Source organism: Carcharodon carcharias, assembly GCF_017639515.1.
Source record: "Carcharodon carcharias isolate sCarCar2 chromosome 37 unlocalized genomic scaffold, sCarCar2.pri SUPER_37_unloc_2, whole genome shotgun sequence".
Lineage (NCBI taxonomy): Eukaryota > Metazoa > Chordata > Chondrichthyes > Lamniformes > Lamnidae > Carcharodon > Carcharodon carcharias.
In genome coordinates this window covers 4,146,693-4,171,604 of record NW_024470767.1, presented here as the reverse complement: position 1 = coordinate 4,171,604, position 24,912 = coordinate 4,146,693, and the positions used below count along the sequence as shown (strand labels likewise).

Below are 24,912 nucleotides of genomic sequence, written 5' to 3'. Positions count from 1 at the left end.
AGGAGAGTGTGAGAGGAGGACCCTGGGACAGTCAGCAGCACCTAGAGGAGAGTGTGAGAGGAGGGCCCTGGGACAGTCAGCAGCACCTAGAGGAGAGTGTGAGAGGAGGACCCTGGGACAGTCAGCAGCACCTAGAGGAGAGTGTGAGAGGAGGACCCTGGGACAGACAGTCAGCAGCACCTAGAGGAGAGTGTGAGAGGAGGACCCTGGGACAGTCAGCAGCACCTAGAGGAGAGTGTGAGAGGAGGGCCCTGGGACAGTCAGCAGCACCTAGAGGAGAGTGTGAGAGGAGGACCCTGGGACAGTCAGCAGCACCTAGAGGAGAGTGTGAGAGGAGGACCCTGGGACAGGCCGTCAGCATCACCTAGAGGAGAGAGTGAGAGGAGTGCCCTGGGACAGACAGTCAGCAGCACCTAGAGGAGAGAGTGAGAGGAGGGCCCTGGGACAGGCAGTCAGCAGCACCTAGAGGAGAGTGTGAGAGGAGGACCCTGGAACAGGCAGTCAGCAGCACCTAGAGGAGAGTGAGAGAGGAGGAACCTGGGACAGTCAGCTGCACCTAGAGTAGAGTGTGAGAGGAGGACCCTGGGACAGTCAGCAGCACCTAGAGGAGAGTGTGAGAGGAGGACCCTGGGACAGTCAGCAGCACCTAGAGGAGAGTGTGAGAGGAGGACCCTGGGACAGACAGTCAGCAGCACCTAGAGGAAACTGTGAGAGGAGGACCCTGGGACAGTCAGCAGCACCTAGAGGAGAGTGTGAGAGGAGGACCCTGGGACAGACAGTAGGCAGCACCTAGAGGAGAGTGTGAGAGGAGGATCCTGGGTCAGTCAGCAGCACCTAGAGGAGAGTGTGAGAGGAGGACCCTGGGACAGTCAGCTGCACCTAGAGGAGAGAGCGAGAGGAGGACCCTTGGACAGTCAGCAGCACCTAGAGGAGAGTGTGAGAGGAGGACCCTGGGACAGTCAGCTGCACCTAGAGGAGAGAGCGAGAGGAGGACCCTTGGACAGACAGCAGCACCGAGAGGAGAGTGTGAGAGGAGGACCCTGGGACAGTCAGCAGCACCTAGAGGAGAGTGTGAGAGGAGGACCCTGGGACAGTCAGCAGCACCTAGAGGAGAGTGTGAGACGAGGACCCTGGGACAGACAGCAGCACCTAGAGGAGAGTGTGAGAGGAGGACCCTGGGACAGTCAGTAGCACCTAGAGGAGAGTGTGAGAGGAGGACCCTGGGACAGACAGTCAGCAGCACCTAGAGGAGAGTGTGAGAGGAGGACCCTGGGACAGGCAGTCAGCAGCACCTAGAGGAGAGTGTGAGAGGAGGAACCTGGGACAGACAGTAGGCAGCACCTAGAGGAGAGTGTGAGAGGAGGATCCTGGGTCAGTCAGCAGCACCTAGATGTGTGTGTGAGAGGAGGACCCTGGGACAGTCAGCAGCACCTAGAGGAGAGTGTGAGAGGAGGACCCAGGGACAGTCAGCTGCACCTAGAGGAGAGTGTGAGAGGAGGAACCTGGGACAGACAGCAGCACCTAGAGGAGAGTGTGAGAGGAGGACCCTGGGACAGTCAGCAGCACCTAGAGGAGAGTGTGAGAGGAGGACCCTGGGACAGACAGTCAGCAGCACCTAGAGGAGAGTGTGAGAGGAGGACCCTGGGACAGTCAGCAGCACCTAGAGGAGAGAGTGAGAGGAGGACCCTGGGACAGACAGTCAACAGCACCTAGAGGAGAGTGTGAGAGGAGGACCCTGGGACAGTCAGTCAGCAGCACCTAGAGGAGAGTGTGAGAGGAGGACCCTGGGACAGTCAGCAGCACCTAGAGGAGAGTGTGAGAGGAGGACCCTGGGACAGTCAGCAGCACCTAGAGGAGAGTGAGAGAGGAGGACCCTGGGACAGTCAGCAGCACCTAGAGGAGAGTGTGAGAGGAGGACCCTGGGACAGACAGTCAGCAGCACCTAGAGGAGATTGTGAGAGGAGGACCCTGGGACAGTCATCAGCACCTAGAGGAGAGTGAGAGAGGAGGACCCTGGGACAGTCAGCAGCACCTAGAGGAGAGTGTGAGAGGAGGACCCTGGGACAGACAGTCAGCAGCACCTAGAGGAGATTGTGAGAGGAGGACCCTGGGACAGTGAGCAGCACCTAGAGGAGAGTGTGAGAGGAGGACCCTGGGACAGTCAGCAGCACCTAGAGGAGAGTGAGAGAGGAGGACCCTGGGACAGTCAGCAGCACCTAGAGGAGTGTGTGAGAGGAGGACCCTGGGACAGACAGTCAGCAGCACCTAGAGGAGAGTGTGAGAGGAGGACCCTGGGACAGTCAGCAGCACCTAGAGGAGAGAGTGAGAGGAGGACCCTGGGACAGACAGTCAACAGCACCTAGAGGAGAGTGTGAGAGGAGGACCCTGGGACAGTCAGTCAGCAGCACCTAGAGGAGAGTGTGAGAGGAGGACCCTGGGACAGTCAGCAGCACCTAGAGGAGAGTGTGAGAGGAGGACCCTGGGACAGTCAGCAGCACCTAGAGGAGAGTGAGAGAGGAGGACCCTGGGACAGTCAGCAGCACCTAGAGGAGAGTGTGAGAGGAGGACCCTGGGACAGACAGTCAGCAGCACCTAGAGGAGAGTGTGAGAGGAGGACCCTGGGACAGTCAGCAGCACCTAGAGGAGAGTGTGAGAGGAGGGCCCTGGGACAGTCAGCAGCACCTTGAGGAGAGTGTGAGAGGAGGACGCTGGGACAGACAGTCAGCAGCACCTAGAGGAGAGAGTGAGAGGAGGGCCCTGGGACAGACAGTCAGCAGCACCTAGAGGAGAGAGTGAGAGGAGGGCCCTGGGACAGGCAGTCAGCAACTCCTAGAGGAGAGTGTGAGAGGAGGACCCTGGGACAGACAGTCAGCAGCACCTAGAGGAGAGTGTGAGAGGAGGACCCTGGGACAGTCAGCAGCACCTAGAGGAGAGTGTGAGAGGAGGGCCCTGGGACAGTCAGCAGCACCTAGAGGAGAGTGTGAGAGGAGGACCCTGGGACAGTCAGCAGCACCTAGAGGAGAGTGTGAGAGGAGGACCCTGGGACAGACAGTCAGCAGCACCTAGAGGAGAGTGTGAGAGGAGGACCCTGGGACAGTCAGCAGCACCTAGAGGAGAGTGTGAGAGGAGGGCCCTGGGACAGTCAGCAGCACCTAGAGGAGAGTGTGAGAGGAGGACCCTGGGACAGTCAGCAGCACCTAGAGGAGAGTGTGAGAGGAGGACCCTGGGACAGGCCGTCAGCATCACCTAGAGGAGAGAGTGAGAGGAGGGCCCTGGGACAGACAGTCAGCAGCACCTAGAGGAGAGAGTGAGAGGAGGGCCCTGGGACAGGCAGTCAGCAGCACCTAGAGGAGAGTGTGAGAGGAGGACCCTGGAACAGGCAGTCAGCAGCACCTAGAGGAGAGTGAGAGAGGAGGAACCTGGGACAGTCAGCTGCACCTAGAGTAGAGTGTGAGAGGAGGACCCTGGGACAGTCAGCAGCACCTAGAGGAGAGTGTGAGAGGAGGACCCTGGGACAGTCAGCAGCACCTAGAGGAGAGTGTGAGAGGAGGACCCTGGGACAGACAGTCAGCAGCACCTAGAGGAAACTGTGAGAGGAGGACCCTGGGACAGTCAGCAGCACCTAGAGGAGAGTGTGAGAGGAGGACCCTGGGACAGACAGTAGGCAGCACCTAGAGGAGAGTGTGAGAGGAGGATCCTGGGTCAGTCAGCAGCACCTAGAGGAGAGTGTGAGAGGAGGACCCTGGGACAGTCTGCAGCACCTAGAGGAGAGTGTGAGAGGAGGACCCTGGGACAGTCAGCTGCACCTAGAGGAGAGAGCGAGAGGAGGACCCTTGGACAGTCAGCAGCACCTAGAGGAGAGTGTGAGAGGAGGACCCTGGGACAGTCAGCTGCACCTAGAGGAGAGAGCGAGAGGAGGACCCTTGGACAGACAGCAGCACCGAGAGGAGAGTGTGAGAGGAGGACCCTGGGACAGTCAGCAGCACCTAGAGGAGAGTGTGAGAGGAGGACCCTGGGACAGTCAGCAGCACCTAGAGGAGAGTGTGAGAGGAGGACCCTGGGACAGACAGCAGCACCTAGAGGAGAGTGTGAGAGGAGGACCCTGGGACAGACAGCAGCACCTAGAGGAGAGAGGGAGAGGAGGATCCTGGGACAGTCAGCAGCACCTAGAGGAGAGTGTGAGAGGAGGATCCTGGGACAGACAGTCAGCAGCACCTAGAGGAGAGTGTGAGAGGAGGACCCTGGGACAGTCAGTAGCACCTAGAGGAGAGTGTGAGAGGAGGACCCTGGGACAGACAGTCAGCAGCACCTAGAGGAGAGTGTGAGAGGAGGACCCTGGGACAGGCAGTCAGCAGCACCTAGAGGAGAGTGTGAGAGGAGGAACCTGGGACAGACAGTAGGCAGCACCTAGAGGAGAGTGTGAGAGGAGGATCCTGGGTCAGTCAGCAGCACCTAGATGAGAGTGTGAGAGGAGGACCCTGGGACAGTCAGCAGCACCTAGAGGAGAGTGTGAGAGGAGGACCCAGGGACAGTCAGCTGCACCTAGAGGAGAGTGTGAGAGGAGGAACCTGGGACAGACAGCAGCACCTAGAGGAGAGTGTGAGAGGAGGACCCTGGGACAGTCAGCAGCACCTAGAGGAGAGTGTGAGAGGAGGACCCTGGGACAGACAGTCAGCAGCACCTAGAGGAGAGTGTGAGAGGAGGACCCTGGGACAGTCAGCAGCACCTAGAGGAGAGTGTGAGAGGAGGACCCTGGGACAGTCAGCAGCACCTAGAGGAGAGTGTGAGAGGAGGACCCTGGGACAGTCAGCAGCACCTAGAGGAGAATGTGAGAGGAGGACCCTGGGACAGTCAGCAGCACCTAGAGGAGAGTGTGAGAGGAGGACCCTGGGACAGTCAGTCAGCAGCACCTAGAGGAGAGTGTGAGAGGAGGACCATGGGACAGACAGTCAGCAGCACCTAGAGGAGAGAGTGAGAGGAGGACCCTGGGACAGTCAGCAGCACCTAGAGGAGAGTGTGAGAGGAGGACCCTGGGACAGTCAGCAGCACCTAGAGGAGAGTGAGAGAGGAGGACCCTGGGACAGTCAGCAGCACCTAGAGGAGAGTGAGAGAGGAGGACCCTGGGACAGTCAGCAGCACCTAGAGGAGAGTGTGAGAGGAGGACCCTGGGACAGTCAGCAGCACATAGAGGAGAGAGCGAGAGGAGGACCCTAGGACAGTCAGCAGCACCTAGAGGAGAGTGAGAGAGGAGGAGCCTGGGACAGGCAGTCAGCAGCACCTAGAGGAGAGTGTGAGAGGAGGACCCTGGGACAGTCAGCAGCACCTAGAGGAGAGTGAGAGAGGAGGACCCTGGGACAGTCAGCAGCACCTAGAGGAGAGTGTGAGAGGAGGGCCCTGGGACAGTCAGCAGCACCTAGAGGAGAGTGTGAGAGGAGGACCCTGGGACAGTCAGCAGCACCTAGAGGAGAGTGTGAGAGGAGGACCCTGGGACAGGCCGTCAGCATCACCTAGAGGAGAGAGTGAGAGGAGGGCCCTGGGACAGACAGTCAGCAGCACCTAGAGGAGAGAGTGAGAGGAGGGCCCTGGGACAGGCAGTCAGCAGCACCTAGAGGAGAGTGTGAGAGGAGGACCCTGGAACAGGCAGTCAGCAGCACCTAGAGGAGAGTGAGAGAGGAGGAACCTGGGACAGTCAGCTGCACCTAGAGTAGAGTGTGAGAGGAGGACCCTGGGACAGTCAGCAGCACCTAGAGGAGAGTGTGAGAGGAGGACCCTGGGACAGTCAGCAGCACCTAGAGGAGAGTGTGAGAGGAGGACCCTGGGACAGACAGTCAGCAGCACCTAGAGGAGACTGTGAGAGGAGGACCCTGGGACAGTCAGCAGCACCTAGAGGAGAGTGTGAGAGGAGGACCCTGGGACAGACAGTAGGCAGCACCTAGAGGAGAGTGTGAGAGGAGGATCCTGGGTCAGTCAGCAGCACCTAGAGGAGAGTGTGAGAGGAGGACCCTGGGACAGTCAGCAGCACCTAGAGGAGAGTGTGAGCGGAGGACCCTGGGACAGTCAGCTGCACCTAGAGGAGAGAGCGAGAGGAGGACCCTTGGACAGTCAGCAGCACCTAGAGGAGAGTGTGAGAGGAGGACCCTGGGACAGTCAGCTGCACCTAGAGGAGAGAGCGAGAGGAGGACCCTTGGACAGACAGCAGCACCTAGAGGAGAGTGTGAGAGGAGGACCCTGGGACAGTCAGCAGCACCTAGAGGAGAGTGTGAGAGGAGGACCCTGGGACAGACTTCAGCACCTAGAGGAGAGTGTGAGAGGAGGACCCTGGGACAGTCAGTAGCACCTAGAGGAGAGTGTGAGAGGAGGACCCTGGGACAGGCAGTCAGCAGCACCTAGAGGAGAGTGTGAGAGGAGGAACCTGGGACAGACAGTAGGCAGCACCTAGAGGAGAGTGTGAGAGGAGGATCCTGGGTCAGTCAGCAGCACCTAGAGGAGAGTGTGAGAGGAGGACCCTGGGACAGTCAGCAGCACCTAGAGGAGAGTGTGAGAGGAGGACCCTGGGACAGTCAGCTGCACCTAGAGGAGAGTGTGAGAGGAGGACCCTGGGACAGACAGCAGCACCTAGAGGAGAGTGTGAGAGGAGGACCCTGGGACAGTCAGCAGCACCTAGAGGAGAGTGTGAGAGGAGGACCCTGGGACAGACAGTCAGCAGCACCTAGAGGAGAGTGTGAGAGGAGGACCCTGGGACAGTTAGCAGCACCTAGAGGAGAGTGTGAGAGGAGGACCCTGGGACAGTCAGCAGCACCTAGAGGAGAGTGTGAGAGGAGGACCCTGGGACAGTCAGCAGCACCTAGAGGAGAGTGTGAGAGGAGGACCCTGGGACAGTCAGCAGCACCTAGAGGAGAATGTGAGAGGAGGACCCTGGGACAGTCAGTCAGCAGCACCTAGAGGAGAGTGTGAGAGGAGGACCATGGGACAGACAGTCAGCAGCACCTAGAGGAGAGAGTGAGAGGAGGACCCTGGGACAGTCAGCAGCACCTAGAGGAGAGTGTGAGAGGAGGACCCTGGGACAGTCAGCAGCACCTAGAGGAGAGTGAGAGAGGAGGACCCTGGGACAGTCAGCAGCACCTAGAGGAGAGTGAGAGAGGAGGACCCTGGGACAGTCAGCAGCACCTAGAGGAGAGTGTGAGTGGAGGACCCTGGGACAGTCAGCATCACCTAGAGGAGAGTGTGAGAGGAGGACCCTGGGACAGTCAGCAGCACCTAGAGGAGAGTGTGAGAGGAGGACCCTGGGACAGACAGTCAGCAGCACATAGAGGAGAGAGCGAGAGGAGGACCCTGGGACAGTCAGCAGCACCTAGAGGAGAGTGAGAGAGGAGGACCCTGGGACAGGCAGTCAGCAGCACGTAGAGGAGAGTGTGAGAGGAGGACCCTGGGACAGTCAGCAGCACCTAGAGGAGAGTGAGAGAGGAGGACCCTGGGACAGGCAGTCAGCAGCACCTAGAGGAGAGTGCAAGATGGTTGGCAATGTGTTGCAGCTGTAGCATATGGGGACTGGTGGATGCCAGTGTGATCCATGGTGACCACATCTGCAACAAGTGTTGGCTGCTTGAGGAACTTCAGCTCAGAGTTGATGAGCTGGAGTCCAAGCTGTGGACACTGCAACACATCAGGGAGGGGAAGTTACCTGGACACTGGGTTTCAGGAGACGGTCACACCCCTTAGATTAACTACATCAAATTTGGACCGTGGTCAGGGACAGGAGGGTGTGACTGCAAGTGAGGCGGATATGGGGATCCAGAATTTAGCTTTGGAGGAGCCTCACGCAGTGCCCTTGTCCAATTGGTATGAGCTTTTTGCTACCGGTGTAGATGAGGGCACAGACTGCAGGGAGGATGAGTGAACTGACCACAGCACCGTGGTGCAGAGTGCCAGTGCCATTCAAATGGAGGGAGAAATGTAGTAGTAATGGGGGAGAGCATAGTTAGGGGAATAGATACTGTTCTGTGCATCAAAGACAGAGTCCCAAAGGCAGTGTTGCCTACCTGGTGCCAAGGTTAAGGGCATCTCTTCTGGGCTGGAGAGGAACTTGGAGTGGGAGGGGAAGGATCCAGTTGTTGTGGTCCACGTAGGTATCAATGACATAGGTAGGACTAGGAAAGCCGTTCTGCTGAGGGACTACAAGCAGACCGGGGCTAAATTAAAAAGCAGAACCACAAAGGTAATAATCTCCAGATTATTACCTGCCTGAGCCATGTACAAATCGGCATAGGATAAAGAAGGTTAGAGAGGTAAATGTGTGGCTCAAAGATTGGTGTGGGAGAAATGGGCTCCGATTCATGGGGCACTGGCACCAGTACTGGGGAAGGAGACAGCTGTTCCGTTGGCACGGGCTTCATTTGAACCATGCTGGGACCGGTGTCCTGGCAAATCGTATAACTAGGGTTGTAGATTGGACTTTAAACTAATTAGTGTGGGGGAAGGGTTCAACTGAAGGGAAGTTTAAAAAGTCAATAAGAAATGAGCGTGCAGAGGTGCAGGGTAGTGACGAGGTGAACGATAATCAAAGTGTGACAGGAAGGGGCAGAAAATAGAAGCGGAAGAGTGCAGCAGAAATTAGAACCAGAATGAGAAATAATGGTAAAAAGTCAAAGCTTAAAGCTCTTTATCTGAATGAGTGCAGCATTTGTAACAAGATAGATGAGTTGACGACACAAATAGAAATAAATGAATATGATTTGATAGCTATTACAGAGACATGGTTGCAGGGTGACGAAGACTGGAAACTCAATTTTCAAGGGTACTTGACATTCTGGAAAAATAGGCAGAAAGGAAAAGGAGGTGGGGTAGCTTTGTTAATGTAGGAAGATAGCGTGGTGGTGAGTAGCGATATAGGTGCAGTAGATTGTAATGTGGAATCAGTTTGGGTGGAAATAAGGGATACAAGAGGAAGAAGTCACAGGTGGGAGTTGGCTCTGAGCCCCCAGAGAGTTGCCTCACTATAGGACAAAGTATAAATCGGGAAATAATGGAGGTGTGTAAGAAGGATGCTATAATTGTCATTGGGTGATTTTAATCTGTTTACTGACTGGGTAAATCAGATTGGCAGGGGTAACATAGAAGATGAATTTGTAGAGTGCACCAGGGATTGTTTCTTCGAGCAATACATTGCAGAACCTACCCGGAACGGGCTATTTTAGATTTAGTAATGTGCAATGAGGTGGGATTAATAAGAGATATCATAGTTAATGATCCTCTAAGGGGCAGCAATCACAACATGGCAGAATTTCAAATTCAGTTTGAGGGTGAGCAACTCGGGTCTCAAACCAGTGTCCTCAACTTAAATAAGGGCAATGACAGAGGTATGAAGAAAGAGTTGTCTAAAGCAGGCTGGGAAAATAGACTAAAGGGAAGGTCAGTGGATGAGCAGTAGCAGGCATTTAAGCAGATATTTCATAAAGCTCAGCAAAAATTTATCCCGGTCACAAAAAAGGACTCGATGAGAATGATAAACCACCCGTGGTTAACAAAGGTGGTGAAGGAGAGTATCCAATGAATAACTAAAGCATATAAAAGTGCTGAAAACTAGTGGTAAGCCAGAGGATTGAGAATGTTTTAGGAACAAGCAGCAGATGACTAAAAAGCTAATAAAGTGGGAGAAAATTGATTATGAAAGTAAACTGGCAAGAAATATAAAAACAAACAGCAAGAGTTTCTACAGGTATATAAAGAGAGAAAGAGTGGCGAATGTGAGTGTGGGGACCCTTGGAGGATGTGACTGGAGAATTGATAATGGGAAACAGCAGATAATCTAAACCAATATTTTGCATTGGTCTTCATGGTGGAGGACACTATAAACATTCCAAAAATATCAGATAAACAAAGAGCTAATGGGAGGAAAGATCTTGTAACATTCTCTATCATGAGGGACAAAGTATTTGACAAACTAATGGAACTGAAGGCAGACAAGTCGCCAGGACCTGATAGTCTGCATCCAAGGGTTTTAAAGGAAGTGGCTGCAGAGATAGTGGAGGCATTGGTCGAAATATTCCAGAACTCACTGAATTCCGGGAGGGTCCCAGCAGATTGGAAAACCATTAATGTGACACCCCTGTTCAGGAAGGGAGGGAGACAAAAAGCAGGAAACTATAGGCCAGTCAGCCTAACATCTGTCATTGGGAAAATGTTAGAGTCGATTATTAAGGAAGAAATAGCAGGACATTTAGAAAAGCTTAACACAATCAAACAGAGTCAACATGGTTTTGCGAAAGGGAAATCATGTTTGACAAATTTGCCAGAGCTCTTTGAGGATATAACAAGCAAAGTTGATAAAGGGAAACCGGTGGATGGAGTGTATCTGGATTTCCAGAAGGAAATTGATAAGGTGCCACATAAAAGGTTACTGCACAAGATAGGAGTTCACGGTATTAGGGGTAATGTAATAGCATAGATTCAGGATTGTTAACACACACAAGACAGAGAGTTGGGATTAATGGGTCTTTTTCAGGTTGGAAAGACGCAACTAGTGGAGTGCCACAAGGATCAGTCCTAGGGCCTCTATTATTTACTATCTATATTAATGACTTGGAGGAGGGGGCAGAGTGTAATGTATCCAAATTTACTGACGATAGAAAAATAGGTGGGAGGGCGTGTTGTGATGAGGGCATGTTACGACATAAGGACATAAGGAATCTGCAAGGGGATATAGATAGGCTGAGTGAGTGGACAAAAACTTGGCAGATGGAGTTTAATGTAGGAAAGTGAGGTCATGCACTTTGGTAGGAAGAATCAAAAGGCAGACTATTATTTAAATGGAGAGAGACTCCAAAAAAGTGCAGCACAGAGGGATCTGGGTGTTCTTGTGCATGAAACACAAAAAGTTAGCATGTAGGTGCAGCAAGTAATTAAGAAGGCAAATAGAATTTTGGCCTGTATTGCTAGGGGGTTGGTGATTAAAAATAGGGAAGTCTTGATACTACTGTACAGGGTGTTGGTGAGGCCGCACCTGGAGTACTGTGTACAGCTTTGGTTCCCATATTTAAGAAAGGATTTACTGGCATTGGAGGCAGTTTGAAAGAGATTCACTAGGCTGATTCCTGGGATGAAGGGATTGACTTATCAAGAACAGCTAAACAGTTTAGGCCTTTATTCATTAGCGATTAGAAGAATGAGGGGTGATCTTATTGAAACCTACAAGATTCTGAGGGGGCTTGACAGGGTAGATGTTGAGAAGATGCTTCCACTAGTGGGGGAATCTCAAACTAGGGAACATAGTTACGGAATAAGGGGACACTCATTTAAAACTGCAATGCGGAAGAATTTCTTCTCTCAGAGGGTAGCGAATGTCTGGAATTCTCTATCCCAGAGGATTGTGGAAGTGAGATCACTGAAAGTATTTAAAGAGGAGGTAGATAGATTTTTGAAATATCGGGGTGTTGAGGGCTATGAGGAGCTGGCACGAGAGGAGTTGAGGCCTGGGGCAGATCAGCCATGACCTTATTGAATGGCGGGGCAGGCTTGAATGGCCTACTCTAGCTCCTATTTCTTATGTTCTTATGGTGGTCCAGAGCATCTTATGGATGCCCAGTCTTGAGTTGCTAGATCTGTTCGAAATCTATCCCATTTGACACAGTGGTGCCACACAGCATGATGGAGGGTATCCTCAACATGAAGTCAGGACTGTGTCTCCATAGGGCTGAGCGGTGGTCACTCCTGCTAAGACTGTCATAGACAGATGCATCTACGGCAGGTAGATTGGGGAGGACGGGGTGAAGTAGGCCTTTCCTCTTATTGGTTGCTGCATCTCCTCCCACAAACCCAATTTTGGCACAAGCCATCAGATGTGAGGAAGGAGGACCTTGCAGGGTTGACAGGGCTGGGTTTGCTGCTGTTGTTTCTGGTGGCTCGACCAATATTGGGTGGTCCTTCTGGTTTCATTTCTTTTAGAATTCGTAGAGTAGCTTACTGGACTATTTCAGAGGGCATTTAAGAGTCAACCACGAGACACTGTGCTCTCCTATTTAAATGCAGAACGGAGAGGAGACCTGACAGGGTTGCTCACAGCTTTTAAAAATCTATAGGGACAAACCAGGATGCACAACCCTCGCCATGCACAACGTAGCTGCAAGAGAGAGCTCTCCCATAAAACAGCATCCTCATCGCCTAGCTTTTCAGGAACTGACCCAGGTGAAAACAAAAGTCCAGTGCATGTTGGAAAATAACCTGACTGATCCCAGTCAAGGAGCTGGTGCTGCCCAGCTGTGCTCCTGCCTAAGCCCAGTGCTTCAACCAGGCTCTGCAGTGACTCCAGAAAGGTTAATGTCGTGACCAGGGCAGACTCCTACCCAATTGCTCACCTGGAGAACTGCATTAACAGGGTAGTAAGTGCCCATGTATAACAAAAATAGATGTGTAAAGGGATACTAGTAGATTTCCTTTACACCCCAGGAAAAGGTAGTATTGATCTTTGTCACCCCACACGCTTTTTCCAATGTCACATTATACCATTCAGACTAAGAAATGCTCCAGCCACCTTACAGAGGCTATTGAACCAGGTATTGGCTGGACTTTATTTTTATTCATTCTCAGGATGTGGGTGTCACTGGCTGGGCCCAACATTTATTGTCCATCCCTAGTTGCCCCTTGAGAAGGTGGTGGTGAGCTGCCTTCTTGAACTGCTGCAGTCCATGTGGTGTAGGTACACCCACAGTGCTGTTAGGGAGGGAGTTCCAGGATTTTGACCCAGTGACAGTGAAGGAACAGCGATATATTTCCAAGTCAGGATGGTGAGTGACTTGGAGGGGAATTTCCAGGTGGTGGTGTTCCCATCTGTCCGCTGCCCTTGTCCTTCCAGGTGATAGTGGTTGTGGGTTTGGAAGGTGCTGTCTAAGGAGCCTTGGTGAATTCCTGCAGTGCATCTTGTAGATGGTACACACACTGCTGCTTCTGTGTGTCGGTGGTGAAGGGAGTGAAGGTTTGTGGATGGGGTGCCAATCAAGCGTGGCTGCTTTGTCCTGGATGGTATCAAGCTTCTTGAGTGTTGTTGGAGCTGCACTCATCCAGACAAGTGGGGAGTATTCCATCACACTCCTGACTTGTGCCTTGTAGATGGTGGACAGGCTTTGGGGAGTCAGAAGGTGAGTTGGTCATCGCAGGATTCCCAGCCTCTGACCTGCTCTTGTAGCCACAGTATTTATATGGCTAGTCCAGTTCAGTTTCTGGTCAATGGTAACCCCCAGGATGTTGATGGAAGGGGATTCAGTGATGGTAATGCCATTGAATGTCAAGCAGCAATGGTTAGATTCTCTCTTGTTGGAAATGATCATTACCTGGCGCTTATGAGGCGTGAATGTTACTTGCCATTTGTTAGCCCAAGCCTGGATATTGTCCTGGTCTTGCTGCATTTGGACATGGACTGCTTCAGTATCTGAGGAGTTGTGAATGGTGCTGAACATTGTGCAATCATCAGTGAACATCCCCACTTCTGACCTTATGATGGAAGGAAGGTCATTGATGAAGCAGCTGAAGACACTACCCTGAGGAACTCCTGCAGTGATGTCCTGGAGCTGAGATGACTGACCTCCAACAACCACAACCATCTTCCTTTGTGCTGGGTATGACTCCAGCCAATAGAGAGTTTCCCCCCTGATTCCCATTGACTCCAGTTTTGCTGGGGCTCCTTGATGCCACACTCGGTCAAATGCTGCCTTGATGTCAAGGGCAGCCACACTGGAGTTCAGCTCTTTTGTCCATGTTTGAACCAAGGCTGTAATGAGGTCAGGAGCTGAGTGATTGTGTAGTGTACCTTGGTAACCTGTTGGTATAAAGTGACATTTGGAGAGGTGACTTTGAACAGCTGGAGGCCCTTTATGGAGGTTTACAGTTAGTTGATTTAGTGGTAAATCTTGAAAAGAGCATAAAAACAAAAAAACTGCGGATGCTGGAAATCCAAAACAAAAACAGAATTACCTGGAAAAACTCAGCAGGTCTGGCAGCATCGGCGGAGAAGAAAAGAGTTGACGTTTCGAGTCCTCATGACCCTTCGACAGAACTTGAGTTCGAGTCCAGGAAAGAGCTGAAATATAAGCTGGTTTAAGGTGTGTGTGTGGGGGGCGGAGAGATAGAGAGACAGAGAGGTGGAGGGGGTTGGTGTGGTTGTAGGGACAAACAAGCAGTGATAGAAGCAGATCATCAAAAGATGTCAATGACAATAGTACAATAGAACACATAGGTGTTAAAGTTAAAGTTGGTGATATTATCTAAACGAATGTGCTAATTAAGAATGGATGGTAGGGCACTCAAGGTATAGCTCTAGTGGGTTTTTTTTATATATAATGGAAATAGGTGGGAAAAGGAAAATCTTTATAATTTATTGGGAAAAAAAAAGAAGGGGGAAACAGAAAGGGGGTGGGGATGGGGGAGGGAGCTCACGACCTAAAGTTGTTGAATTCAATATTCAGTCCGGAAGGCTGTAAAGTCCCTAGTCGGAAGATGAGGTGTTGTTCCTCCAGTTTGCGTTGGGCTTCACTGGAACAATGCAGCAAGCCAAGGACAGACATGTGGGCAAGAGAGCAGGGTGGAGTGTTAAAATGGCAAGCGACAGGGAGGTTTGGGTCATTCTTGCGGACAGACCGCAGGTGTTCTGCAAAGCGGTCGCCCAGTTTACGTTTGGTCTCTCCAATGTAGAGGAGACCACATTGGGAGCAACGAATGCAGTAAACTAAGTTGGGGGAAATGCAAGTGAAATGCTGCTTCACTTGAAAGGAGTGTTTGGGTCCTTGGACGGTGAGGAGAGAGGAAGTGAAGGGGCAGGTGTTGCATCTTTTGCGTGGGCATGGGGTTGTGCCATAGGAGGGGGTTGAGGAGTAGGGGGTGATGGAGGAGTGGACCAGGGTGTCCCGGAGGGAGCGATCCCTACGGAATGCCGATAAGGGGGGTGAAGGGAAGATGTGTTTGGTAGTGGCATCATGCTGGAGTTGGCGGAAATGGCGGAGGATGATCCTTTGAATGCGGAGGCTGGTGGGGTGATAAGTGAGGACAAGGGGGACCCTATCATGTTTCTGGGAGGGAGGAGAAGGAGTGAGGGCGGATGCGCGGGAGATGGGCCGGACACGGTTGAGGGCCCTGTCAACGACCGTGGGTGGAAAACCTCGGTTAAGGAAGAAGGAGGACGTGTCAGAGGAACTGTTTTTGAATGTAGCATCATCGGAACAGATGCGATGGAGGCGAAGGAACTGAGAGAATGGGATGGAGTCCTTACAGGAAGTGGGGTGTGAGGAGCTGTAGTCGAGATAGCTGTGGGAGTCGGTGGGTTTGTAATGGATATTGGTGGACAGTCTATCACCAGAGATTGAGACAGAGAGGTCAAGGAAGGGAAGGGAAGTGTCAGACTTGGACCACGTGAAAATGATGGAGGGGTGGAGATTGGAAGCAAAATTAATAAATTTTTCCAAGTCCTGACGAGAGCATGAAGCGGCACCGAAATAATCATCGATGTACCGGAGAAAGAGTTGTGGAAGGGGGCCGGAGTAGGACTGCAACAAGGAATGTTCCACATACCCCATAAAGAGACAGGCATAGCTGGGGCCCATGCGGGTACCCATAGCCACACCTTTTATTTGGAGGAAGTGAGAGGAGTTGAAGGAGAAATTGTTCAGCGTGAGAACAAGTTCAGCCAGACGGAGGAGAGTAGTGGTGGATGGGGATTGTTCGGGCCTCTGTTCGAGGAAGAAGCTAAGGGCCCTCAGACCATCCTGGCGGGGGATGGAGGTGTAGAGGGATTGGACGTCCATGGTGAAGAGGAAGCGGTAGGGGCCAGGGAACTGGAAATTGTTGATGTGACGTAAGGTGTCAGAGGAATCACGGATGTAGGTGGGAAGGGACTGGACAAGGGGAGAGAGAAGGGAGTCAAGATAACGAGAAATGAGTTCTGTGGGGCAGGAGCAAGCTGAGACGATCGGTCTACCGGGGCAGTTCTGTTTGTGGATTTTGGGTAGGAGATAGAAGCGGGCCGTCCGAGGTTGGGCGACTATCAGGTTGGAAGCTGTGGGAGGGAGATCCCCAGAGGAGATGAGGTCAGTGACAGTCCTGGAAACAGTGGCTTGATGTTCAGTGGTGGGGTCATGGTCCAGGGAGAGGTAGGAGGAAGTGTCTGCGAGTTGACGCTCAGCCTCCGCGTGGTAGAGGTCAGTGCGCCAGACAACAACAGCACCACCCCTGTCAGCGGGTTTGGTGACAATGTCAGGGTTGGACCTGAGAGAATGGAGTGCAGTAAGTTCAGAGAGAGACAGGTTAGAATGGGTGAGAGGAGCAGAGAAATTGAGACGACTAATGTCGCGCCGACAGTTCTCAATGAAAAGATCGAGAGAAGGTAAGAATCCAGAGGGAGGGGTCCAGGTGGAGGGAGAATATTGAAGATGGGTAAAAGGATCCGTTGAACTGGGAGAGGACTCCTGCCCAAAGAAGTGAGCCCGGAGACGAAGACGGCAGAAGAAGAGTTCAGTATCATGCCGAGCCCGAAATTCATTGAGGTGAGGGCGTAAGGGTATGAAACTAAGTCCTTTGCTGAGCACTGAACGTTCAGTATCGGCGAGGGGAAGGTCAGGGGGTATAGTGAATACACGGCTGGGGTTGGGACTGGAAGAAAGGGTGGGGACGGAGGGACAGGCAGGGGTGGAGGGTCCTAGATGGGTGTTGGTGTCGATGAGTTGTTGGAGCTTGCGTTCCTTAGCACTTGAGAGAAAGAGAAAAAGTTTCTTGTTGAGGCATCGGATGAGCCGAAGGATAAAATGAAACTGGGGGCACGCGCAGCTTTGAAAAAGGGTACGGCGGTGCTGCTGGAGGGAGAGGTCGAGTGTGTTCATATGGCGGTGCATGGCGCTGAGAGTGGATTTCAGAATGTGACGGGAACAGCAGTCCGAGAAACGTTTTATGTCCCGGAGATACCTGTAATCCTGGGTGGGTTCGAAACATGAGGGGTGGAATTTCAGTTGAAATCCACGTGGGGTAAGTCGGAGACGGAGACAGTCACTGAGAAAGGAGATATGGCTGTGAAAGCGGGTTTTAGTAAACACCTTGTCAAACACTAGGAGAGAAATGGAAAGCAATGAAGGTGAACAAGGCAATGAAAAGAGCATGTTTGCAAAAGCCCAAGTAACCTACCTCGGGCATATAGCTGGTCAGGGACAACTGTTCCCTTGAACAGAAGTGCAGCCATTGATGGACTTCCCTGCCTCCAAGACTAAATGGGAAATCATGCGGTTTTTGGGGATGCATGGCTTCCAGCACAAGTTCATCCCAAATCTCAGCACGAGAGCCGGCCCACTGAAGGGACTTTTTACGGAAATAAAAGGAGGGTAGTGTGTTCAGCGAGTGCCAAGCAGCTTTTGAGAGGCCGAACTGGTTGCGACCACCCACAACTTCAATCAGTCCTTCAAGATAGCCATTGATGCAAGTGGCCTGGGGGTGGGTGCTGTCCTGCTCCAATAAGATCAATCAGGCACAGAGAGGCCAGTGGAGACTTCCCCAGAAAATTAAATAGACAATGCACTGTGGGGAAGGAAACCCTAGGGCTGTTACCAGCACTTAAACATTCTGAAGTATATGTCTGCCACGGATACAGGGAGACCTCAGTATTGACTGACAACAACCCTCTAACCTTTGGGGAAAAATCCCAAGCCCAGAATGCCAGGCTATTTTGGTGAAGTTTGCTATTGCCCTATCGCAGGGAGGGACAATATGATAGCTGATTCTCTGTTCAGAATTTAACTCCAATCAGAATCACCAGGGTATCAAGGCTGTTAAAGAGCATTGCTGTATGAGTTACAGTGAATGGGTGTGCATGTGTTTCTTGTTCATTAACATTTTTTGACACCTTGTAATGAAACGTCCACACCTTTCATTCCCTCTATGGTGGAGGTGTAATGAAGATGTACTTTATAAAATATTCATTTAGAATGTCATCAGCTGGATATACATGTGTATTGAAGCTTTTTGAGAAGAACATTTTTCCCTGAGAAAAGGACACTGGCTGACAGCAGCTGCTATGCTGCATTTGCAAAGGACACAAGCTGTTTTTATGGAGACACCGAGTCTATGGAGCTCTAAGACGGGTCACGTGATCCAGCTCTTGGGTGTAAAAATACACTGGAATTATAGTAGTTAGAGAGAGACTGCATCTTTACCTGAGTGAGTTTCAGCAATAAAACTAACTCTTTCGTCCTTAATTTGAGGAACCCGGCTGGCTTATTTCTTACTCTGAGTGACACATAATCAAATATATATTCAATTGGCAAGGTCGCCTTTTTAAATTCAAACTCTGTTATAACCAACTCAGGCATGGGACAAAAGGAGGACTGCTCGCCCCTGCTAACCTCATTGTAACAGTGTATTCTAATGGTAAATGGACTCTGTTAACCGGGATTTTTGATTAACCAGCACCATCCATTCGCTGTGCATGCTGGATAACAACGATTTGAGTGTAATGACAAAAAAAGCAGCGCTGGAGAAATGAATGGGACTGAAAGTAGACAGTGTTGAAAGAGGTGGCTGTAGAGACAATAAATGCACTGCTGACCATCTTTCAAAATTCTAAAAGACTCTGGACTGGTTCCTGCATTGGAAGGTGGCAAATGTAACCCCACTATTTAAGGAAGAAGGGAGAGAGAAAAGAGACTCCAGACCTGTTAGTCTGACATCAGTAGCGGAGAAAATGCCAGAATCTGTTATAAAGGATGTGATAACAGGACACTTGGGAAAATAATGGTAGGATTGGGCAGAGTCAATGTGGATTTATGAAAGGGAAATCATGGTTAACAGTCCTGTTTGAGTTTTTTGAGGATGTAAGGAATAGATAAGGGACAACCAGTGGATGTGGTGTATTTGGATTTTCAGAAGGCTTTCGATAAGGACCCACAGGAGGTTAGTGAACAAAATGAGAGCATGTGGGATTGGGGGGGAATATACTGGCAGGATTGAGAATTGGTTAAAGACAGAAAACAGAGAGTAGGAATAAACAGGTCACTCTCAGGTTGGCAGGCTGTGACCACTGGGGTACCCACAAGGATCAGTGCTTGGGCCCCAGCTGTTCACAATCTGTATCAATGGTTTGGATGTGGGGATTAAATGTAACATTTCCAAGGTTGCAGATGACACAAAACTAGACAGGAGTGAGAGTTGAAGAGGATGCAAAGGTGCTTCAAGGGGATTTCGACAGGCTAAATGAGCAGGCAAGAACGTGGCAGATGGAATGTAATGTGGAAAAATATAAAGTTATTTACTTTGGAAGGAGGATTGGAGATGCAGAGTATTTCTTAAATAGTGAGAGATTGGGAATTGTTCATGTCCAAAGGAACCCGGCTGACCTTATTCATAAGTCACTGAACCCTAACATGTAGGTGTAACAAGCAATTAGTGGCCTTTATTGCAAGAGGATTTGAGTACAGGAGTAAAGGTGCCTTGCTGCAATTATATAGAGCCTTGGTGAGACCGCACCTGGAGTATTAGTCACGGTTTTGGTCTCCTTGCTTCAAGAAGGATATACTTGTCATAGTGGGAGTGCAACAGAGGTTCATGAGACTGCCTCCATCCCAGGAATCATTGTCCTATGGGGAGAGATTGAGGAGACTGGGCTGTATTCTCTAGAGTTTAGAAGAATGAAAGCTTTTACAGGGCTCTACAAGGTAGGATGTTTCTCCTGGCTTGAGTGGGGGGGGGGTGTCGAGAACCAGGGGACAGTCTCAGGGTAAGAGGCAGGCCACTTAGGACTGAGACGAGAAGGAATTTCTTTGGAATTCTCTAGCCCAGAGGGCTGTGGAAGCTGAGTCACTCAGTATGTTCAAGACTGAGACTGGGATTGGGGTTGGGGTGTCAGGTTTAGATTGGGGATGTTGATGTTGTGCTATTTTCTTGTCTAGGATACGAAGCCTCTCTGAATTGCGAGGGTTTAGAACTGGCCGAAACCACTGCTGAAACTGGGCCTCCAGCAGAATCCACAGACTCAGCAAAATGGCAAAGGCGCAGGAGCCGGCTGGCCGGCAGGGATCACCGGCGGTTTTACCAGGAGCGCTGGAAGATGGACTATCTGATGGACTATGACTGCCTGAGGCACGGCCTGGTCTGCATGGTGTGCGGCAGCACCCTGGCCACCCTCAAGCTCAGCACCATCAAGAGACACATCCTGCAGAAACACCAGGACACCATGCTCCTCACTCGCTCCGAGAAGGAGGTGGTCATCGCAACCTGGGTCGAGCATCTGGTGAACCACAGCTACCAACAGGAGAAGCCAGATGCTCTGGGGCTTGAACCCATAGCAGTCCACACAGATCTTGCCCCAGGTAGGTCTTGCAGCACTCGCTCAGGGGACAGCTCTCATCCCAGCAGCTGTGGTCTCTTGTTTGTGTTGTTGTGGGCTCTCCAAGTCCCACTACCTGCTTTATCAGGAGGAAGCCCTGGTGCTCCTTCACCCATTTCATTAGACCTTTCCTGATCTGCATCTTAGCTACACTTTCCCGCATTCTGCAAGTTACAGCACAGGAACAAGCCATTGAGCCTAACTGGTCTCTGCCAGTGTTTATGCTCACCAACCTTCCTGATCACACTCTGTCACCATAGCTCATTCACTGTGGCATCTGCCTCCTCCCTCCCTCACCCTGCCCCCCACACTCTCTCACTCTCACTGCCTGTTCCTCTCCCTCTCTCTCTCACTGCCTGTTCCTCTCCCTCTCTCTCTCACTGCCTGTTCCTCTCCCTCTCTCTCTCACTGCCTGTTCCTCTCCCTCTCTCTCTCACTGCCTGTTCCTCTCCCTCTCTCTCTCACTGCCTGTTCCTCTCCCTCTCTCTCTCACTGCCTGTTCCTCTCCCTCTCTCTCTCACTGCCTGTTCCTCCCTCTCTCTCTCACTGCCTGTTCCTCTCCCTCTCTCTCTCACTGCCTGTTCCTCTCCCTCTCTCTCTCACTGCCTGTTCCTCTCCCTCTCTCTCTCACTGCCTGTTCCTCTCCCTCTCTCTCACTGCCTGTTCCCCCCCCTCTCTCTCTCTCACTGCCTGTTCCTCCCTCTCTCTCTCTCACTGCCTGTTCCTCCCTCTCTCTCTCTCACTGCCTGTTCCTCCCTCTCTCTCTCTCTCACTGCCTGTTCCTCCCTCTCTCTCTCTCTCACTGCCTGTTCCTCCCTCTCTCTCTCTCACTGCCTGTTCCTCCCTCTCTCTCTGCCTGTTCCCCCCTCTCTGCCTGTTCCCCTCTCTCTCTCTGCCTGTTCCTCTCTCTCTCTCTGCCTGTTCCTCTCTCTCTCTCTGCCTGTTCCTCTCTCTCTCTCTGCCTGTTCCTCTCTCTCTCTCTGCCTGTTCCTCTCTCTCTCTGCCTGTTCCTCTCTCTCTCTCTGCCTGTTCCTCTCTCTCTCTCTGCCTGTTCCTCTCTCTCTCTCTGCCTGTTCCCCCCTCTCTGCCTGTTCCCCTCTCTCTCTCTGCCTGTTCCTCTCTCTCTCTCTGCCAGTTCCTCTCTCTCTCTCTGCCAGTTCCTCTCTCTCTCTCTGCCAGTTCCTCTCTCTCTCTCTGCCAGTTCCTCTCTCTCTCTCTCTGCCTGTCCCCCCCCCCCTCTCTCTCTCTCTCTCTGCCTGTTCCTCTCTCTCTCTCTGCCTGTTCCTCTCTCTCTCTCTCTCTGCCTGTCCCCCCCCCCCTCTCTCTGCCTGTCCGCCCCCCCCCCCCCCCTCTCTCTCTCCCTCTCTGCCAGTTCCTCTCTCTCTCTCTGCCAGTTCCTCTCTCTCTCTCTGCCAGTTCCTCTCTCTCTCTCTCTGCCTGTCCCCCCCCCCCCCTCTCTCTCTCTCTCTGCCTGTTCCTCTCTCTCTCTCTGCCTGTCCCCCCCCCCCCCTCTCTCTCTCTCACTGCCAGTTCCTCTCTCTCTCTCTGCCTGTTCCCCCCTCTCTGCCTGTTCCTCCCTCTCTCTCTGCCTGTTCCTCCCTCTCTCTCTCTCACTGCCTGTTCCTCCCTCTCTCTCTCTCACTGCCTGTTCCTCCCTCTCTCTCTCTCTCTCACTGCCTGTTCCTCCCTCTCTCTCTCTCTCACTGCCTGTTCCTCCCTCTCTCTCTCTCACTGCCTGTTCCTCCCTCTCTCTCTCTCACTGCCTGTTCCTCCCTCTCCCTCTCTCACTGCCTGTTCCTCCCTCTCTCTCTCTCTCACTGCCTGTTCCTCCCTCTCTCTCTCTCTCACTGCCTGTTCCTCCCTCTCTCTCTCTCTCACTGCCTGTTCCTCCCTCTCTCTCTCTCTCACTGCCTGTTCCTCCCTCTCTCTCTCTCACTGCCTGTTCCTCCCTCTCTCTCTCACTGCCTGTTCCTCCCTCTCCCTCTGCCTGTTCCTCCCTCTCTCTCTGCCTGTTCCTCGCTCTCTCTCTCTCTGCCTGTTCCTCGCTCTCTCTCACTGCCAGTTCCTCGCGCTCTCACTCTCTCACTGCCAGTTCCTCTCTCTCTCTCTCTCTCACTGCCAGTTCCTCTCTCTCTCTCTCACTGCCAGTTCCTCTCTCTCTCTCTCTCTCTCTCACTGCCAGTTTCTCTCTCTCTCTCTCTCTCACTGCCAGTTCCTCTCTCTCTCTCTCTCTCACTGCCAGTTCCTCCCTCTCTCTCTCTCTCACTGCCTGTTCCTCCCTCTCTCTCACTGCCTGTTCCTCCCTCTCTCTCACTGCCTGTTCCTCCCTCTCCCTCTGCCTGTTCCTCCCTCTCCCTCTGCCTGTTCCTCCCTCTCTCTCTCTGCCTGTTCCTCGCTCTCTCTCTCTCTGCCTGTTCCTCGCTCTCTCTCACTGCCAGTTCCTCGCGCTCTCACTCTCTCACTGCCAGTTCCTCTCTCTCTCTCACTGCCAGTTCCTCTCTCTCTCTCACTGCCAGTTCCTCTCTCTCTCTCTCTGCCTGTTCCTCGCTCTCTCTCTCTCTGCCTGTTCCTCGCGCTCTCACTCTCTCACTGCCAGTTCCTCTCTCTCTCTCACTGCCAGTTCCTCTCTCTCTCTCTGCCAGTTCCTCTCTCTCTCTCTCTGCCTGTCCGCCCCCCCCCCCCCCTCTCTCTCTCCCTCTCTGCCTGTTCCTCCCTCTCTGTGTCTCACGGTCTGTAACTTTCTTCCAGTGACAACTCCAGCCCTGGACACCGTCCCGGCCGAGCTCGCTCTCAGCCCGGAACCAGCCCAGACGATGCCGACACTGAGGGCTGAAGGGGTCGGGCAGTCGAGGAAAGGCGGCCCCCCGGGGAAGGAGGCGGTGCCCCGGCGGCCGGGGAAGCCGGTGCGGCGATATTACCAGGAGCGCTGGAGGACCGAGTACCTGATGGACTATGACTGCCTGCGGAACGGCCTGGTCTGCATGGTGTGCGGCAGCACCCTGGCCACCCTCAAGCTCAGCACCATCAAGCGGCACATCCTGCAGAAACACCAGGCCTCACTCAGCCTAACTCCCAGCGAGAGGGACGTCGTCATGGCATCATGGGTGGAGCACCTCCTCAACCAATCACAGATCAACATCGAGCAGCAGGGGGCGGGGCCCGACCGTCTCACCCAATCACGCATTGAGCCTCAGTGGGCGGGCCCGGCCTCCGGCATGGCTGACCAATCGCGGCCCAAGCAACGCAGCACGTCGCCGGTGCGTCTGCACCAATTACAGATCTCAGCTCCGGCCCTTTTTGACCAATCAGGCTTCGAGCAGCCCGGGACGGAGGCCACCTGGCAGCACTTCAACCAGTCACAGCCCGGCGGTCAAGAGGCGGGGCCGGCTAGCCTCCACCTCAACCAATCACAGACTAACGGCCAAGGGGCTCGGCAGCCAAGCGTCCACCTCAACCATTCAGAGACCGTCAACCGAGGCACAGGACCGCCCAGCGCCCACCTGAACCAATCACAGCCCGACAGCCAAGGGGCGGGGCCGCCTGTCTTCAGCCTCAACCAATCACAAATGAACATAGGTAAGCGCGAGGCGGCGCCTGCCCTGTTTAACCAATCAGGTTTCGAGGCGCGAGGAACCATGACAATCCAGCACTTCGACCAGCCACAGATCGACATCAAACTACAAGGGGCGGGTTCATCGCAGCGTTTTCACCAATCACACGTCGAAGGGCAGGGGGCGGAGCCACCTTACGACCTGCACCAATCAGAGATCAATGTCGACCAGCGAGGGGCGGAGCCAGAACCCCCTGCAGGTACTAAGCCCATCCATGGTCCTGAGGCAAAGTCTCTGAATGGTTGGGGGGTGGGGGGATCCCAGTGCCTCTCATCCCCTCCCCCATCCATGGTCCTGAGGCAAAGTCTCTGAATGGTTGGGGGGTGGGGGGTGGGGGGATCCCAGTGCCTCTCATCCCCTCCCCCATCCATGGTCCTGAGGCAAAGTCTCTGAATGGTTGGGGGGTGGGGGGTGGGGGGATCCCAGTGCCTCTCATCCCCTCCCCCATCCATGGTCCTGAGGCAAAGTCTGTGAATGGGGGGATCCCAGTGCCTCTCACCCCTCCCCCATCCATGGTCCTGAGGCAAAGTCTCTGAATGGGGGGATCCCAGTGCCTCTCACACCTCCCCCATCCATGGTCCTGAGGCAAAGTCTCTGAATGGTTGGGGGGTGGGGGGATCCCAGTGCCTCTCATCCCCTCCCCCATCCATGGTCCTGAGGCAAAGTCTCTGAATGGGGGGTATGCAAGCGCCTCTCACCCCTCCCCCATCCATGGTCCTTGGCATGTGGTAACTTGTGTGTTGAGGCTGAAGATGTGGGCAGGGTTCTCGATGAGCACTTTGTCTCTGTCTTCACCAAGGAGAGGGATGATCCAGACATTCTAGTTAAAGAGGGGGAGTGTGAGATATTAGATACAATGAGCATAGTGAGAGAGGAATCACTGGAGGGACAGGTATCCTTGAAGGTGGATAAGTCACCAGAGCCGGATGGATTGTGTCCCAGGCTGCGGAAGGAAGC

The 24,912-nt window shown here is 53.0% G+C and overlaps 1 protein-coding gene across 1 annotated transcript in view; it reads left to right on the top strand.

Annotated features, from left to right (window-relative positions):
* LOC121274692 (uncharacterized protein C11orf95-like) overlaps nt 1–24,912 on the top strand; it is a 91,088-nt gene that overhangs the window by 39,076 nt on the left and 27,100 nt on the right. Inside the window, exons 2-3 of the mRNA XM_041181995.1 lie at nt 19,908–20,327; nt 23,093–24,154. Coding sequence (XP_041037929.1) covers nt 19,908–20,327; nt 23,093–24,154 — 1,482 coding nt within the window. The remainder of the gene's footprint in view (nt 1–19,907; nt 20,328–23,092; nt 24,155–24,912) is intronic.